We start from the raw sequence: 19,405 nt of genomic DNA on the forward strand, positions 1-19,405 counted from the left end.
CTTTTTAAAGCCGTCTGATTACTTTGGAAAACGAGTTGCAAAGTTGACCAAACACACCTGTGATGTTTACGCAGGCGTAGATGGACAAACCCTGGCTGATGAGGTGAAGTGTTTGGCGCGGCGAAAGGACTTAACCGTTAAAACATCCATTTGAATGGTCACACTGTGGGTCACCATTAATTGTGGGGCCAGAGTCTAGGAATTGATTCCAGTAAATCTGTCATGTTTAACTGCCTGGTAAAAGGATTAATATTTTGATAACTTAAACTTTGTCGGCCATAAAACGCGGGTTTTCATTACTGATGATATTTGACATATGGGTTTTACAGTGGCATTCTACGCAGTATTAAAACACTATATTCATTAATGCAGCGACAGTGGAACAAGTAGGCCTTGCATTTAACAAAGAAAGAAAGTTCGGGCTAGTTCTCCTTATTTAATATTTTTACAAAGGTGTAGTTATTTTTCGTCGGATTACGCCCGCATAAGTCGTAAACAAATTGGTTCGTACATGTCGCTGATATAACCACGACAGACGTTATATTATCATTTCTAAGCAAATATGGCACCAATGGCACCCCATAGAGGATAGGCATGAAAGAACAAAAGGTAGTTTCCCAGCAGCAGGAAGTAGCTGCTAAACTGTTACGTAATCGACCCTCGCAGAATATTGACGATTTTTTTCGAATATTTTCCGCGGACAATACGCGTGCAAGGGTGATATATTCTGGATAGTACTGTATATTGTCAACCTCGTGCGATTGGAAAATATGTTTGAGAAGAGTGAAGAAAGATCTCTTAAGATAAAAATGGGTCGCCATTGAGCAACAATCACGACATTATCAAAAGAATAACATTATCTCTCATGATGTAATAAAGCACATGACGAAATTTAATTTGTTGGTAACTGATACCTTACTGCACAGTTTAGCAACAGAGATACAAGACATTGACTTTTATATCTATTAACGGCATCAGTCTTTACTCTGAACTACGGTAGTAGTTAATGTGAATATACATTTCATTAGTGACTTTCCGATTACACTAAATACGGCACCACCAAAGATCATGCGCATGCGTATAAATCAATTTGCGTTATGCGTTCGTGTAGTATCAATTTTATTATTTTTTTCAAATGAGACGTTCCGGGTTTTTGGTGTTTCAGTTTTCAGTTTCTTAAGGTCTGTCTACACTACCAAACTAGTTAGACAAAAAAAATGTGATGTGCCGAAATATGGTAGTGATATGACATCATTATGTCCATTACATCATATTTGTTTGTCAAATAAAGTTTGATGTGAGTGTAGACAAGGCGTTAAGCTCTGTCTACAACAATGTGATGTGCCCATATATGGATATGATGATGTCGTATCCTTACGATATTTTGGCACATCACACTTTTTGTTGTTTGATAGTGTAGACAGAGCCTTAGTTTCAGATGTACTCCGCCAGTCATTGCCTTTTTATTATTGAAAAATTGATAAAATGTTTCGTTTTAAGAATGTTATTAATTTGTTTATACTAGGTTGTACCTCAAAACAACATAGGCTAACATACAACATAGGCTAACATACAACATAGGCTAACATACAACATAGGCTAACATACAACATATGCTAACATACAACATAGGCTAACATACAACATAGGCTAACATACAACATATGCTAACATACAACATAGGCTAACATACAACATAGGCTAACATACAACATAGGCTAACATACAACATAGGCTAATATACAACATAGGCTAACATACAACATAGGCTAACATACAACATAGGCTAACATACAACATAGGCTAACATACAACATATGCTAACATACAACATAGGCTAACATACAACATAGGCTAACATACAACATAGGCTATACTAACATACAACATAGGCTAACATACAACATAGGCTAACATACAACATATGCTAACATACAACATATGCTAACATACAACATAGGCTAACATACAACTTAGGCTAACATACAACATAGGCTAACATACAACATAGGCTAACATACAACATATGCTAACATACAACATATGCTAACATACAACATATGCTAACATACATGAGGCCATCACTTGAACAACGGTAGCCTTATTATAAAGAACAAGGCCAACAGCCATTAAGTCGCGTGCTACAATGCATAGTGATACCGGACCGACAGACAGACCGACAGACCGACAGACCGACAGACAGACAGGCCGACCGACCAACATAGTGAACTATACTGACCGAAATTACTGAACATGTTTAAAAATGTTGAAATGTTTAAAAACATTTATATTTTTTTAATTTACACGTGCGTAGCCTGTCACTTTTGACGTGCTCGTATAACGTAATTTCGAGTTGAAAAGTAAGTCAAGAAAACAGAAATCGGGCAAAAAGAGTGCGCAATAACATTTAACGCGCAGTGCGCGCGCAAAAATATGTGCACTCATGGCAATTTTGTAAACGCTTAAAATTGCCTGAAACGTACTCTTATTTCATCGAAAATAAATTTTTTTAAATTTTAAGCGCGCGTACGCATGCGTTACATGCGCTACGCACGTAATTGTATTGCCATATGATGATTTATGCCCTGAAATTTATGAGTACCAAATTTTATTTAATTGTGATTCATGGTTGTGAAGATATGATTACAAACGTGATTTCGTTAAATCGTGCGTAGACCGCGTAATTTTTTATTGCGCACCGTGAAAACATAACCACATTGATTCCTGGCCATAAGGAATATACTGTGAAAAATTGACCTAGCTAGATTAAACTGATATCAAGATAAGGTCAGAAAGCGATAAAACGCATAGTGATACCGGACCGACAGACCGACAGACAGACAGACAGACCGACAGACAGACCGACAGACAGACAGACAGACAGACAGACCAACCGACCGACATAGTGAACTATAGAGTCGCTTCCACGCGACTAAAAACATGAACATTTAAAATATAAAATAATAAAAATTAGGCCTAAGATGTAAAAATTACCATGAAGGAAAGTAATGTTTCTAAATAATTATATGCATTACAAACAAAAGTATTATTTGAAATAATTTATTTGAAACATTTTGGAACCCTCAGGGACAGTGCCTATCCATTTTTTTATTTTGATATTTTTTTACTTGTACTTTGAATAAATTTAGTTAATGTGGAATTTTGAATTTCAGAAGGTAATGTATTAAACAGGATGGTACTTTATATACTGAAATAAGGTTGTTAACGTCCACCAGTCTGATTGCTTATTGCAACATATTTAACATATTGCTTTTATACATACTATGGTACTTAGTTGTAACACTGCAAGTAATAATATACTACGTACTCTCTCTACACCACTCTTAATGCAGCACCGTGAAGCCATAGATAGTTCTTGATACATCTTGGTAATTATCTTAATTTGATCGAATTATTATACTGCTGTTTGCGATCTATAAAGTAATGGGGATCCTAGCAAGAAATATGTTAGTTTATTGTTTAGTGGAACGCGGTGTGTCAAGTCCGTTGCGTGATGCCCAGGCCAGGTGATGGCAACATCATCGGCTGAAGATGGACGTGACATGGGCCTAACTAGGAAAATAGTCCATACATCACATACACATCGTGGCTGTGTATTATTGTACTGCATAGGTTTAAATATCAGCATAATATTACACTTTAAACAACATGTAAACTCCCAAAACGTAACGCGTAAACGCGCGCCCACAGCGTAAACGCGCGCCCACAGCGTTTAGGTAAAATAATATTGTAGACATAACCCAGAGCGTGGATCGTCATAATATTTCAATCCTAGAAATAAAGTGTCATTTTGATGTATTGGTGGTTTACCAGCCTTTGTTTTTAAGAAACATCTTTTAAGCATGTCATGTTATTTTCATGAGGAACAGTAAGTTAAACAAATGTACTTATATAATATTGTTATACCATAATTTAGTGGGTAATACCGTAGTGAAACACAATGTTGAATGCTATTTTTTGTCCGACTGCCATTATTTACTGACTTGATTATCCACAAAAATATTATCATTACCATAGATGTCTGCAAAAATAATCAGCGCTATTTCAATTATCATAGTTTACTGAAATATAAAAGCATACTTTAGAATCAGTTATTTCCCATCAAACCTTTCTATTTCCGTATGTCACGTGGATTTTGCCAAATGCCTTGGTTTCGATTGACGAGGTGGTGTCATTGTGCGTCTGTACAAGGAGTCTAATTAACTTTTCAATCAACTAAATCACATTAAAACTTACATTTCTCCTTATGTTTATAGGATATCAAAAATAACTTAACCATTGAATATTGAAGTATCACTTCATGACCCAATACTATATCGTAGGCCTATTTGATTATTATAGCTATTGGGTAATGAGATGAGCATTGCTGAGTAAAAGTCAGGGGGCACAAGTTCACATTTCCGGCGATATTAGAAACCGTACTCTTACGACCATTCTCACTTGCAGCCCCTAAGGACTTCTCTCTAACGTACGCATTGTACACTCTTGTTACATGTTCTCATCAATGTTTTCAGAGTGTACTTTTGTCAACAAGACTAAGGTGTCACTTGAATACTAGCGGCAAAGGATGTTTACAGGTATGTAGCCTGACATAATACACCAGGCGCACTGGGACAAAGAACCACCCTTAGGGGGAACTTTATATGACCTTGCAGGCACTTTAGGGTGAATGGCTGCAAAGAGCAATGCCCCTTCTCTATCTTCTTGGTGATACTATCTGATCTTAGGTAATTTGGGGGACATCATGGGCTGTGTTGCATTGATATCGTTTGGCTAATACAACCGTCCAGGATGTCTAATAAACTCAGATTAAAACTCGAATATTTGAGTTTTCTAATCATATCCTAGTTCTTTACTCATTAACTAGCGGTCATGCTTATGGTATTCGAATTCAAATTTTAAATGTATTTAAACTTGCTGCCTCCAGCACCTTCAAATTACAAGAACAATACAAACTACTATTTTATCTATAGGTGTTGATGTTATCCTTATCAATAAAATCTAAAAGACCGTATTTATTGTCTATTCTTCTCTATTTTGTTCTATCGATATAATACATGTGTTGGACGTCTGTCCTTTTCGCTGCATCGTGGTTGCATTTGCACGTACGTTCCTAAATCATAGAAATACTTGATTTTCTGTGAATATCCATGCTTCTTCTCTATCTGGTCGATACTTCCGTTTATGTGCTACGATTCTCGTATTATAGTCTAGCGACAATAACCATGCGGCAGTATCATGTCTGCTAACAACTGTAACAGTCACACACACTAGCAACTGACAAATTTAACCTAACCCTGTAAATGAACAAAAAACGTGCATGGGATTCGAACCAAGGTCTACCGATTTTCAAAGCTGAGGCATTACCCAGCTGACTATCCCATATGTATGACGGTTAGGGTTTTGGTTTTCTTCGCACTATTATGCGTTTTTTTGCGACCCTTGACGCTTAAGAGAAAAAAACATTACTTTTAAGGTAAGCCTAAAGTGCCACTCGAGGTACGACACTACTTCAGTAATGCGAGTTGTTGAACGGATATCCTCTCCGCTAAGCTAACATCATTAAAAATGATCTCAGTTAACGTTTCGTTCTCAGTTACATCTTTCAGACTATTCGATTTCTTTAGCTACTTACATATTGCAATTATTTTACCAACCCCATTGTGATGTTTCGCTGTACGCGGTTTGTTTAACATAGCACATCGGATCATTTGGTATTCTAGTATTCTCCACACTCTCATTTCACATGCGTTTACACCTGTTTTGTATTTATGTCATTAAAATGATGATGATAATGTACAATCTTCCTTAATAATTTAGACGGTGTGAAAAACATAAATCTATGATTTACATAACATTTACTTAGTTGACAATAACTTTTTATGTTTGGTTTTTTCAACAAAATAAAGTCTTGTGGGAAGAATGAAAGACAATACTTTATGTGTGAAGAATGTACTAAAATAATCTAAATCAAATTCGGATACATTTGCTTTTTAATTAAGTACATATATATATGTTACGGCACGTTTATTGCGACTCTTTGAATTTTGCTACATTCGAGGGAAAAGTTAAAGTTCAGGTACAGGCATGAATTAAAAAAAATAATATTTGCTTAATTGTACATAGGCCTAAATAAAATATTTGTAGAATAGAAGTGAAAAATTTTCAAATACAAAATTTTTCAAAATTCTGCTATAAAAACCAGGAAGACTTTTTTTCAATAGTTAGGTAGTGTAACCTAATGTAATAACATGTCTAGTGACTCCCTAGAAGGTAAAAAAAGTTGATTGTGATTGCCTTTAATTTTGCCACACTCGAGGAATTTACACAGGCGAGCGGTAACGTAATCGACCTTACTTTTCTTTTCGTGATATACGCAATATTTAAATAAACACATTCAAGTACCTGTAATAGGTAAAGCTGAATATTTATCTTAAAGTCTGTTTCCAATAGGCAAATTTGTTCGCTCGAATCCCATGTTTTTTTGCGCGAATCCAATGTTTTTGCGCGAATGCCATGTTTTTGCGCGAATGCCATGTTTTTTCGCGAATCTCTTGTTTTTGCGCGAATCCTATGTTTTTGTACGAATCCGAGCTGTTTGATTCGTATGTGTGCTAATGAACACACATCATAACTAAGTTCTGAGCTCTGACTGTTTGCACAATAGAATTAGTCGCAGAAAGGGATGAAAAGATGAAAATATTAATACGCATGCGCATAATCTGAAGCTTTCCAACAAATTCATTTAGTGTAAAACAGACTTAGAAGCAATTTTTATTGCTTCTTTACACAACATAAACGTTCCTTGTTTAGTATGCAATGCAGTTCATTTTGCGGTAATTTCCACTAGGTGGATTTATTCGCATGAATCGAAAGCGTTGACTAATGCGCATGCGTATTTCAAATTTACTCTTTTTGTGTATTGCAAAACAATACGCACAATTAACCTCCGAGCTCAGAAATGTAGAAACGTAGTGTAAAACAGACTTCAAGTTTATAAAAAAAATAAGTTCACAGTGCACGATATCAAAGGTTTTTGTTGAAAAATGTCTCAGAATTTGATCGTAAAACATATTTGAAATCGGAACTCTTTTTAAATGATTGATCGTCACTAGGATATTAAATTTAATTCTAATCTTGAAACTAAATTAAATCCATTTCGTATGTCAAGTCCAATATTAAATCTGGTTTTTTTTTTAAACGTTATTGGTTTTTCAAAAAAGAAGATAATATCGTTTAGTCAATCTTGAATTATTTTAGTATAGGCATCTGTCTCAATGTGTTACGGCTAACTAACCAGAAAGGTATAGTAATTGAATTATTAATTAAAGATGTAGGCCTATTGTTCCCCGGAAAAAAATATTTTTTTAATGTCACAATTTGATTGAAAAAAAGTACTTAACTGAAAAAAACTGTAATTTAAAGCCAAAAACAGATAAATTGGCTGCCAGCCAATGGATTTTCGGTTAAATTTATTCGTTTATTTTGTATTTTTTTAAGTAAAACATTTTTTGTCTGCTTTTTTATGGAAGTGATAGGCCTAAACTTTATTTAAACTACAAAATAACCTATTCAAAGTTGATTTATTAATCTTAAATTTTCATGTTTTTGGGGACAATACATCTTTAAAGGATAGCTTCGGGTATACATTTTCATTTTTTTATTATAAAATCTAAACAACAACATTGATAAAGAGCCTACTTATTTTTTGTCACCGGTAAAACTGAAAAAAAGTGGTGTTACAGGACAAAATGGACAGGAATTATACCGATTTCAAATGACTTACGAAAAACCGGGTAAATATTTCCAATAAAAATAGTTTTGCTACTCGGAGACTGCGGCAATTGACAAACTCATAGAATAATAAATAAAGACGCATACAACATAAGTTCTGGCTTAAATAGTTTAATTAGTAAATGAACATTCACCCATGTAAAACTGCACATAAAAGTCATAAGCAAATATAAGTTATATAGCAATAATTTTCCAATTTTAAGTAAGCACAAAAGGCATGCTCAGAGAAAAATTAATCACAACAGGGATGCTCAGAGAAAAATTGTCTTCAATTTAATGTTGATTGATTGATTAAATTTATTTGATGCTCAACATTAAAATAACAAACAGACAAAAGACAAAATAACGAGCATCAGGAACACCCATTAGGCCGGAAAAACCAGCCCATTTCCAATGGGGTCCAAATTGCACATAACAAACAATAAAAAATACAAAATTTATAAAAAAATATAAATATATATATATATATTAAAAATAAAGCCCAGTAAAACAGAAAAATTAAAAGAGAAAGCAAACAAGTAATGAGTAAGATTGCACGTTATCAAGACCATTATAGTTATCAAAATTATTATAAATATTAAATATTGCGTTCAAAATGTTTTTTAATATGTAATTTGAAAGTAGTTGGAAATTAATTTTAAGTTTGTTGGAAGAGCGTTCCAGTCTTTGATGTGATCGTGTTAACAGAGAGGATGCTTAATCGAAGAGGTCGAAAACCCGCCCTCTCCGTTCTCAAAATAGAATTGTGTTCCCAACCCAATTCTTGATTATTTTTCCTGTGTCAAATTTATTTCAATCTATATACTTTTTTCCTAATTTACATAAATTTCCTATCGTATAGCATAACAAAAAGTCCTTTAGTTTGTATATACCGTATATGCAATAAATACCATATGTGATGGCTGTACATTATTACCGATCATTGATACAAATTTGTTTTTAATTGAAGGTAACACAGACGACTGCATAAATTATTTATATATTTGGTAAGATAGTCTTGGTTTGGTTTTTCGTCAAATGAAATATTATGACAATAATAATACGTAGAGCACTGCGTTGGTAGAAAACGATTGTGAACACTAATAACGTGTGAGAATGAATAATAATAATACACTGGAACGTATTCGAATTAAAAAGACTATCAACCGTGTAAAGACCAATTTATACAGACGAGCGCTAACGGTAATGGTAAGCGGAAAACCGCATTGCTTGTCCCACATAGCGCGCAGAATTCGCGAGCGGTGTGGCGGAAAGTAGGTGCTTGTAGGCCTCGAGGCTACTGCATGTTGCAAGCATTACTGGTGGCCTGGACTAGACTAATATGACTGACTGTCTTAGGTTTTAGAGGGACTTGTTGCCTAATAAATTCCAAAATGTATATTTTCTTTACACAAACAATCATTCACGTTGTGGTTGTTTGTGTTCTGTGTAAATGGTCATAAGAAACTATGCATATAGATTACACTTGTTGGCTTTCTGCTTACCGTTACCGCCGCTTACCGTTACCGCTTACCGTTACCGCTTACCGTTACCGCTTACCGTTACCGCTTACCGTTACCGCTCGTCTGTATAAATTGGCCTTTCAAATACTAGGCCTTATACATTGAATATAATACAAAATTTAATGTCGTCGGTCGGCCTCGGTTACGGCGTATAAAGGACAGAGAGACACGCTAAAAAGAAGAATGAAAAGGTTTAATCACAATTACCGAACGCTGATAGGCCTACGCTGGAAATTATTGATATTACAACAGAATAGTTAAACGTGTAGGAATACGGTACTAAAATTGATTAAAATACAAACAAAAGTGATACCGGTCGGTAACGGCGTATTAAGACAGAGAGGCAAGCTAAAAGTAGAATAACACGTAGGAGCTACCCTATAATATGGTTACAGTCTCTCTTAAATTAAAATTTAAATTAAATTAAAGTTAATAATACACAAAAGTGAAATGATTTACTCTATCATTTTTCTACCACATTTTAAATATAGACATTAGCGTAATAGTATTTTAGTTCAGACTCGTGACGTTAAGGTGTTTTATCTAACGCAAGATGTACAGTAATCCTTTAGTGTTTAACGATTGAACCAAAATAGCTGATGTATTCCGAAGTAGAGCGTTCGATCTTGCATACTCTGCTTGTTAAGGAACTCTCTGTGCAAGGCGTAAGTAACAGCTATTTTACGGTAATCTATACAAATTAGTTCAGGCAGACAATTATGTACGTCGCGAACATAACGCTCCTTTACGCTATGAGTCTGAACATATAAAATTACGTTCTTAACGTCAAATATAAATGTGTATACCGTATTACATAACGCTACCGTAATGGATATGAACAGCGGTTTAGGTCTTTGGTAAAAAAAAAATGTATACGTCGCGTAAATAACGTTACATTTTCACCATGATTCTAAACAGTAGTTTTAGTTTTTAAAGAAGTAATGTCGGATTGCTATTTAAAATCCCTATTCTCTATCATCAGCATCTCCAAATTGCTTTTAATGCAATGGTATTTATAGGCCATAGTTTATTTTATAGTGCGTTAACTCGATGCCTCATAATATTTCCTATATCTAGGTTAATTTTTAATAAGACGTAAATGCATATAGGATCGTTAACAAAGAACACTTTACAACAATATTGATTGTAAATATAACTTCAATTTAAGTTCATTACTGGTAACAACGGTTCTATTTTGTTTGGTAATTTTTATAATTACAACTCACGTTTATTCGTTACCATTTCAATATATTAATTGCACTGTGGTTTTTACTTCCTTTGAAATAAGAAATGCTTTTCTTTATACCGTAATAATAATTGTACTCTGTACTACGCTACGGTAAAAAACATTTTACTTTTATGAATGTTATTTCCAACTACACGCTCTCAATATAATAGCACATATTTTCCACTACTTAGTTCTACCAGTTTAGTTTTTTGTAGTTTTTTTATAGTTTTTATATTTAGCATTTTTCGGTACCCTGAAAAAAAAAATCTTCATTACTTTTTTTGTCCTGTTTCCTGTTCTATTTTCTTATTCAGTTTTTATGGGCCGGGCTTCCTTATACAAGCTTCGTTTTTTTTTTATCTTGCCCCTCTTATTTTCATCATATTTACTGTTAATTTTATTAACTATGAAATTATAAGAGAAATAAATGTTACTTTGATTTATTGATTGATTCTTCGTTTTACAACTATTTCTATACTCTTTATCACCAAATGCGACTGCGCTCATAATTTTAATGCTAACATCATGTCTGGTTAAACGTCGCGACGTTGAACCAGACAGAATAAACGATATAAACCCGTTCAGGACTCATCAATATGACGGCATCAAACGCGTTATTGAATGTAAACATACCATTAAACCTATAAACACATGAGATTGATATAAAGTAAATATAACTGGACTAAAGCAAATGTCAATGATGGATTACATCTTTATGTGTGCCCTAATGTGTGCCAATATCAAATAGTTGTATATTTGTTGTTAGTCACAATTGGTGAAAGTAAATTAACAAACACGAGTATATATGCAGTTGACCAAATGTTTTATGTGTAAAGAGTGAGCCACTTCAAAATAATTGATTATAACATTGTTGAACGCGTTCTAGCATAACAAACCGAAGTTTTAGTCTCTGTTTTTACCTTCATATTCCATCCATGAACCATCTGCAAAACCAGTAGTCATTATACATTTTGCCGCCATTTAACTGCTGCTAATTGAATTATTGCAAAATGTTTCGATTTCGAGAGACCGATAGGCGCTATTAATGGTAATAATATATTAATGTGTGTATGTATATTTACATTACCCATATTGATTATGTTTTTAATGATATATCGGTATGGTGTTTTTAGAATTAATTAATTTACCCATATGAATGGCCATATGAATTATATACAGACGTCTTTCTAGCATATTTAATTAACTAATCTACGCTGTAGCTGCGTGGGTTATGTTAGGATGTTTGATTCCAAGCTATATGAGTTCAAAGCGTGGGTTATGTTAGGATGTTTGATTTCAGGCTAGATGAGTTCTAAACGTCACCCTAACAAGTAGTTGTTCCCACTGCATATCCATTGAGTAGACCTACTTCATTTCTACGTCACACTTGGCAAATGTTTATAATTATCTCTGTAAAAATAGTGTTTAGATCTTAAACATGTATTTTTTCCCCCACACATTTAGCTTTAAGTAGATATGAACATGTTTAGATTCTAAATACATTCTAAACATGTAGTCAACTCAACACATCAGTGACGTGTTGATTGGTAAACATGAGGAGCAATATAAAGACACGTTTAGGGTTTAAACGTATTTAATTTGCCATGTGTGGAGCTCATGCGTAGAACTTTTTTCCGTCACAGTAAAATCGTATGCACGCAACTCGTATGCACGCAACGCTTAACACGTACCTAAACTTGTTGACTGAACATAATAGTGACACGTTAACTGCTAAACAAGTGGAGGAAAACAACATGTAGCTATAAACATGTTTAGATTTTAAACATGCTAAACATGTAACTACGTGTTTAAAAGCTAAATGTATGGAAAATGGGTACAAAATAGATGTTTAAGATCTAAACACTATTTTTACAGTGTGTACCAACGTAATTGTAATATGCACAATAATATGATTTATGGGCACAAAGATACGCGAGGAGAAAGACTAATTCATGACCCGTTTCATTTGGTTGCAGGCTTTATTCCCAACAGGGAACATCTCCCTGTTGGGAAAAAACAATCGTAATAATTCATTAATTTCATTCAATCTTTTATTTCGGAATCTCTGGCCCATAGAAAGTAAAATTACCTATAAATTAGTTACTAATTACCACTACTCATCTCAGGATGAAGAGCATATTTGACTTATTTAAGACGTTGCCTCACCTGTAATCGTTGAAATTAAAACATTTTTACTATAATAACAAACATACAAACAAAGTGAATACTATACTTGGCAAAATTTTTTTTGCCAAGTAATAAACGTACATTATTTTATCTTTTCTTAATACTCATAGATGCTGAGACCCGGACAAGGCAACTGTAGGCACCAGTTCCTCCTCTGAACCACCGCGTTGGCGCTCTAACCATGCGTCCAATTTTAACAACTCTATATATAGTCGTATGAAATTATCACCAGTAACACACTATACATTGGAAATACCACGGAATGAGTTTAAATTAAATAGTTTATACAGCCAAAAAGCTGATACAAGAAATATCAATACTGCTATGAGTGGATTCGGAATACGTAACAGATAATAAACATTCAACTCAGATCGTACGCTTAATCAAATTATTGATATTGATTCTGATTCGGTACATTGAATGGTGACACAAAATAGGACATCGTCCGACAAGGGATAATACTAAGCGATGACAAGAATTGTAATGCAGCAGTTATGAAACAGACACTGTGATTGGTCATATTTGTTTTATATCAACATTATCACTTGTGGATATAGCATTAAAATATAGGCGTAAATAAATAGTAGAAACGTTATTAAGCGTAATTGCATGGTATTGAAACGTTATTTGTAATTTTGAAAATTACGGCATCAACTAATCGGACGTAGTTCTTCAAAATATAATCATCGAGTTTTTGGAATATACACAGTTAAGAAAAAATAGAACTAAATTGATTATTTTACGAATTCAACATAACTTCAACAATTATAAAATAAATGGATTTATTTGTGGCAATCGTTCAAGAAAAGTGGGAATGTTAATATCCTGCATTTGACTAATACAATTTACTTGATCCCGCAGCTGTTAGATATACTTTCACGTCTACGTGTTTCTTCTTAACAATTTCGAGAAGCTGGTTGAATTTAGTAGTTGTTAAAATAGCTGCAGCATTGTGTGAATGATGACACAGTCGTCGTCGTCGACCTGTGATGATGTGAACGTCATTTTAACTGGAAGCAACTCACTGTGAATAAAGTTGATTTTGGATGTTTGTCCAGTGGTGTAAAATTCAAACAACGATTGATCGGTTATTTCACTCTTCAAATATAGTTTGCATTGTGCAAAGAACATCATCCAGCTATTGATGGTATCTATGTATGTGCGCTACGGTACTTGTGTAGCACAATATAGCTACCGGTATATACTTCAAGTGGCTAACTATTAATTCGGATATCGCATAAATGTTGCTTTTAATAACAGTTGCAAGTCACTGTTTGGAAAATGTGTATCTATAATACGAAATATCCAAGATTACCAATAGCGGCCATCTTTGTGACTGTGATGTTTCTTGAAGGTGAGTTATTTTTTATTCTTCTTTCTTAAGTTCATACAATTAAGCGTACAAAATACTTAGGTTTGGTTTCTACTTGGACGCAACGCAATGGCGTAAGCACACCGCAAGTAATTCGACGACCATAGTGACCCGAACAGTCGATTGTGATTGGGTTGCGACTTCGTCGTTGCGCTGCGTCCAAAAGTGGGAACAGCAATCGTTTTAGCAATCATAAATCCGATAATCAATGCCAACGATATCAAGACGCGCGCGTACTTTTCTTTTGCAATTGATAACTTACCGTGACACAATTATAAACGGATACATTTCGAGGCAGACAAAATGAAGGATTCATTTTTTGGACGTCCCACTCATTGAGAGCATTGAATGTTACAACCTATAATGAACAAGGAACAATGTATTGCTTGTAACTACTGTGGAGTAGCTTTGCGTCAGCGTGTCGAATCTAACCCCAGCCATCAGCGCAAGAGGTCGTGGGTTCAAGCCCCATTTCGCAAGTATTCTCAATGTACTTAAAGTACAAATTACGTCAGAGTAGGGCGAAACATCTGACCAAGGCACGATGTGTTACACACGTGATGTCATCTAGTTACTAACTAGTTCACAGTACATCAATAGAAAAGTCAAGCAATACATCAACCAATGTAACTTACTGTGTGTAATAAAGACAGATAAGTATATTCAATACATCAACCAATGTAACTTACTGTGTGTAATAAAGACAGATGAGTATATTCAATACATCAACCAATGTAACTTATTGTGTGTAATAAAGACAGATGAGTATATTCCATAGACAACGTATGTTCAGAACATAATTCATTTTGTGGTAAATATTTACAGTATTTTATAGAATACATTTAACGTAATTAAATGTAGAATCCCTACCAAGGGGATATCTTCGGGCCAACAAAAGTGTCCCCTTAGTGTGTCTCTTGAAATGGGACTGGCTTTATTACTATTTGTTCATTTGAATGTGTCCTATGAAAGAGGTGTCATAGAAAAACAAATCTCGTACAAGTTATCGTGACAAAATGACATATTGACGCCAATGTACGTAATGATGTTGAAGAACAAATTCAAAATGTTTACTTATTAATATTCATGATTATCATACATCATTATTGATGTCATGTTATAAGAAGGCATATTATATTATAAAAATAATGTGTTTTTAAAAATACGAATATAATTAAATAATATACAAACAAAATGAATGTATAAGTGCAATGGAACAAATAATTCAATCTCGTAATTAAGTATTCAATAGAATATCTATTGAATATCATGAGACCCACAATTCTCCGATCAAATTACAAGAATCAAGGGCTTAATACTGTTTTATACAACGGAAGCTGATTTGTGTTTCGGTTACTGTTATAGAATAGACTATCATCATCAATTTCTGAACAATTATGACGACAATGGCATGTCATTCGTATTTATAATTGTGCATGCCGCGTGTTTAAAAGCTTTTTGGGCAAAACTATTTGTTTTAAACGGAGCATTATAGTATGAAATGGTGATAAAACAAATCGTCATGTAATAATACCTACAATCCATTACTCTACGGTTTTTGATCACCGATATGCTTGGCTAGACAAACATGCAACAATTAATAAAGTAGGTATAATATAAACATTATTTTTATGATGGTTGTAAATCTTAAATCATACACAGGTGAAATAAATCAGCAAGATGAAACTACCTTTTAAGGTATTCTGTTCGCCACTTTGACTTGCTTTACATCCGGGGTATCACGGTTTCTTATTTTATTTTAGGATTGTACGTACGGCATAATACGGTACTGTACGTACGAGGGGCGACTTTGAGAAAATACCAGTTTTATAATTTGTTTTACACTTGAAAATGGATGAGTTTGAAAAGGGACAATTTTACAATGGGGCGACTTTGAAAAGGGCGACTTAACTATAACATCAAACACCACGCAAATACCACCAGATTGTGACATAAAATAGTATGTTTAGTAGGATTACTAAGTATGCTTATCTTTAAGCTTCTAACTGAACAAACATTCCAAATGTGCCCTACACTTTTACATTTTGATTTCACCATGTTCCAAAGTGTTAAACTACTATCGCAATAATGGATATTGGTTTATACATACATACTTTTTAATAGTTTCTCTTTCTTCTTCAAAAACGTTCGTTTCTGTGTCTAAGAAAGTTTTAAATGGTATGAGGGCGCTATGCTCAATCAAAAGTATTTTTGTTCAGATATGTAAAAAAAACAACAACAAGTAGGAGAAATCGTGAATAAATGAGATTGAAATCGCGGTTTCATTTCTGAGATAGTCGGCTCAACGCCGCATGTCAGCTAAAGAAGACGATTGTAACATTGTGGGCGTTTTTGAGACATTGTACGATCGATGTTCGAGGATCCAAGATTGATCCAATTCCGTCTTGTATATGAAGAAATTTAACAAATTTATCTTAACTTTCTTATGACGATGTACTTAAAATATAACAGCGCCCCCATTATTGTTCACAGTCGACGATTTAATGCACAAAATGTAGTGCTATCAAGTCTAAAGGTCTGTCTACACTATCAAACTTTATGTGACAAAAAAATGTGATATACCTACCATATTTGGTCACATCACACTCTTTTTGGTCAAAGTAGTGTAATAGTTAAGACATTACGCTAATAGTTGTTTAAAGGGTAGCTCCGGGATTAATTTTTTGTATTGTTTAAAGATATAAACATAAACATTTATAAAAAGTGGTGCTACAGGATTTTTCTTAATTGACGTACAATCTTTACCTGGGTAACCATGCGCAGGATATTATTATTATTTTTATTATTTTTAATCGAAAATCCAAGATTGCTTTTTCTTTCGATTATTTTTATAATTGTTTCATCAAAGTATGAGTAAATGAAAATACAATTAGACAATATTCCCATAGGAGTAAAAAAAAAAGAAGGGGTGGTGGGGGGGGGGGCTATTTTACGATTCTTGTTTTGCTTCATCAATGTCTGAGAAATAGCTGGTCCCTTTAAGCGCGAATACGTCATTATTATTCCAAATTGGTGAACCCAGTTTAAAACTTTATTCAACGTATTTGAATGCAATTAATAACAAAGATGGCTGGGGATAAATCTTTCAATTTTAACATTATCAACAGGCAACTTATAGATCGTTCTAATTATATAATTTTGCATACTAACCTATTGCGACTAAAAACGAGAGAATTTGCTCCGCGTAAAATATAAAAGAGTACCAAAACGTGCATACACGCTAAACACTTATATGGCTTAACGTTTATTGCCATTAAATGAACATTCTTTTTAAAATTCACATTTAATATCGATATTAATGTTTTGATAAAAAATGTAAATAGAAATTATGCGGCGCCATAGACTTCCATTTATCAGAAAAAAATAATAGAATTATTACTTTAAATTCTCAGCTGTGAATATTTTATAAATTTATGACTTGTCAAATGCATGTTGCCATATTAGGATTAGGATATACTTATTTTTATAGTGCTCAATGCATATCAGCCGCCGTCAGTTCGGCGTAAGGATCGCCCTTAAAGCTTGGTTCCCACTAGAACGTAACGCAAGGACGTAAACGCAACGCAAGCGTTTAACGAATGACAAGCGAAGTTATAGACAATTAGCAATCACAAGCGAATAAGCCATCGCTTGTGATTGGTCAATTCACTTGCGTTGCGTTACGTCCTTGTGTTGCGTCGCTAGTGGGAACCACGCTGAAGCGTGGTTCTCACTAGCGACACAACGCAACGTAACGCAGCGACGTATCGACGCAAAGTGCGTAATCACAAGTGAGAACCGACGACGCAACAGTGCTGCAAATATCGCAGGTTTTATTTCACGCAGGCGGGGGCAAACACAATTATTGGAAGGGCATGTTGTTACGTTGCGTATGTTGCGTTACGTTGCGTCGCTAGTGGGAACCAAGCTTAATTGATCCTAAATTATCATATTCATTGACTTAGGCCAAGTTGAGCCGCTGTCAAACTGTCTAGGCAACTGTGAATAAAGACGATTAGTAAAGTAAATTAGTCTGGGTTCCAGACTGAGTTTTAACCTAATATTATAGTAAAAAGATAAATATTTTGGCACATATGGCGTTTCTTACGTATACTACTTGAGTTTGTTAACAGATCATCATCGAAAAACCTCGAAATAACTGGGACAAGTCTAAAAGTAAATATGTAGGTATAAAGTTCTTTTCGAACATTTGGTTTCGTCTTTTTGTTTTAGTGAGCAGCAACTTATTTGATAATTGTCTGTTTTTGTTAGAAATTAAAATAGAAGAATCCTGCCCTCTATCAATATCATTGCAACCGGGGAAGAGAGACTACGGATTACTAACTTAAGGCAGTGAAATTCAAAATTAAGTTTCGCCAGGCGACTTTGTTTTGGTATGCACAGCCGTGTGTGTGACAAACACATTATCATCTGTCATTTATCTTTATTGTACTAAAAAAAACTGTACACATTCAGGAAGACCCACCTATAAAGCTTGGTTCTCACTAGCGACGCAACGTAACGCAATCTACGCAACGTAAGAAAATGCCCTTTCAATCATTGTGTTTGCCCCCACCTGCGTGAAATCAAACCTGCGATTTTTACAGCACTGTTGCGTCGTCGGTTCCCACTTGCGATTACGCAATACATCACTTTGCGTCAATACGTCGCTGCGTTACGTTGCGTTGCGTTCGAGTGGGAACCACGCTTAACGAATAATTAATTGCTAATTACTAAATGGGACATTTTTAAAGAAACTACTGACCGTTAATTGAACATGATCGATGGTAATAGTATTCTTATAGGAAAACAAGCTTAAGTTGTAATAAATAATGTCTACACTGAAAGAGAAATTAGTGATTGTGTGTACGCGAATGCATACTAATGATTTCTAATGAGAATGACTTCCTCTCAGTGGAGATGCCTTACCGATGATACGATAATTACAAAGATAATTAAGCCTACGAACGTTATGACATCAATTGCGACTGTACTTTTTTGTCTAATAATTTGACATTAGTGTGTACCCGTTACGGTATTCTTAGAAATTAGTGAAATTGGACCGACTCATTGACGGGGCGATATAGCTACGCGCTAGACTGATCAATCAAATACGTTACATTATTTTCCTCCAGTTTGCTGAAAAGCATACCGTAACGTTGATAAACTCGCAGACTAAACCAGGGTTCAGATTTACCAAACCTGCTTAAGCTTGGTTCCCACTAGAGACGCAAGACAGGCGAGTTGACCAATGACAAGCGACTGTTCGAATAATCCGTCGCTTGTGATTGGTCATAATCA

At 34.5% G+C, this 19,405-nt stretch overlaps 1 protein-coding gene across 1 annotated transcript in view; it reads left to right on the forward strand.

The window, feature by feature from the left end:
• Window positions 1–19,405, forward strand: part of LOC140047391 (neuronal acetylcholine receptor subunit alpha-10-like) — a 57,574-nt gene that overhangs the window by 5,424 nt on the left and 32,745 nt on the right. Inside the window, exon 2 of the mRNA XM_072092394.1 lies at window positions 12,843–14,086. Coding sequence (XP_071948495.1) covers window positions 14,014–14,086 — 73 coding nt within the window. The 5' untranslated portion in view covers window positions 12,843–14,013. The remainder of the gene's footprint in view (window positions 1–12,842; window positions 14,087–19,405) is intronic.

Source organism: Antedon mediterranea, chromosome 4, assembly GCF_964355755.1.
Source record: "Antedon mediterranea chromosome 4, ecAntMedi1.1, whole genome shotgun sequence".
NCBI classification, from domain to species: domain Eukaryota; kingdom Metazoa; phylum Echinodermata; class Crinoidea; order Comatulida; family Antedonidae; genus Antedon; species Antedon mediterranea.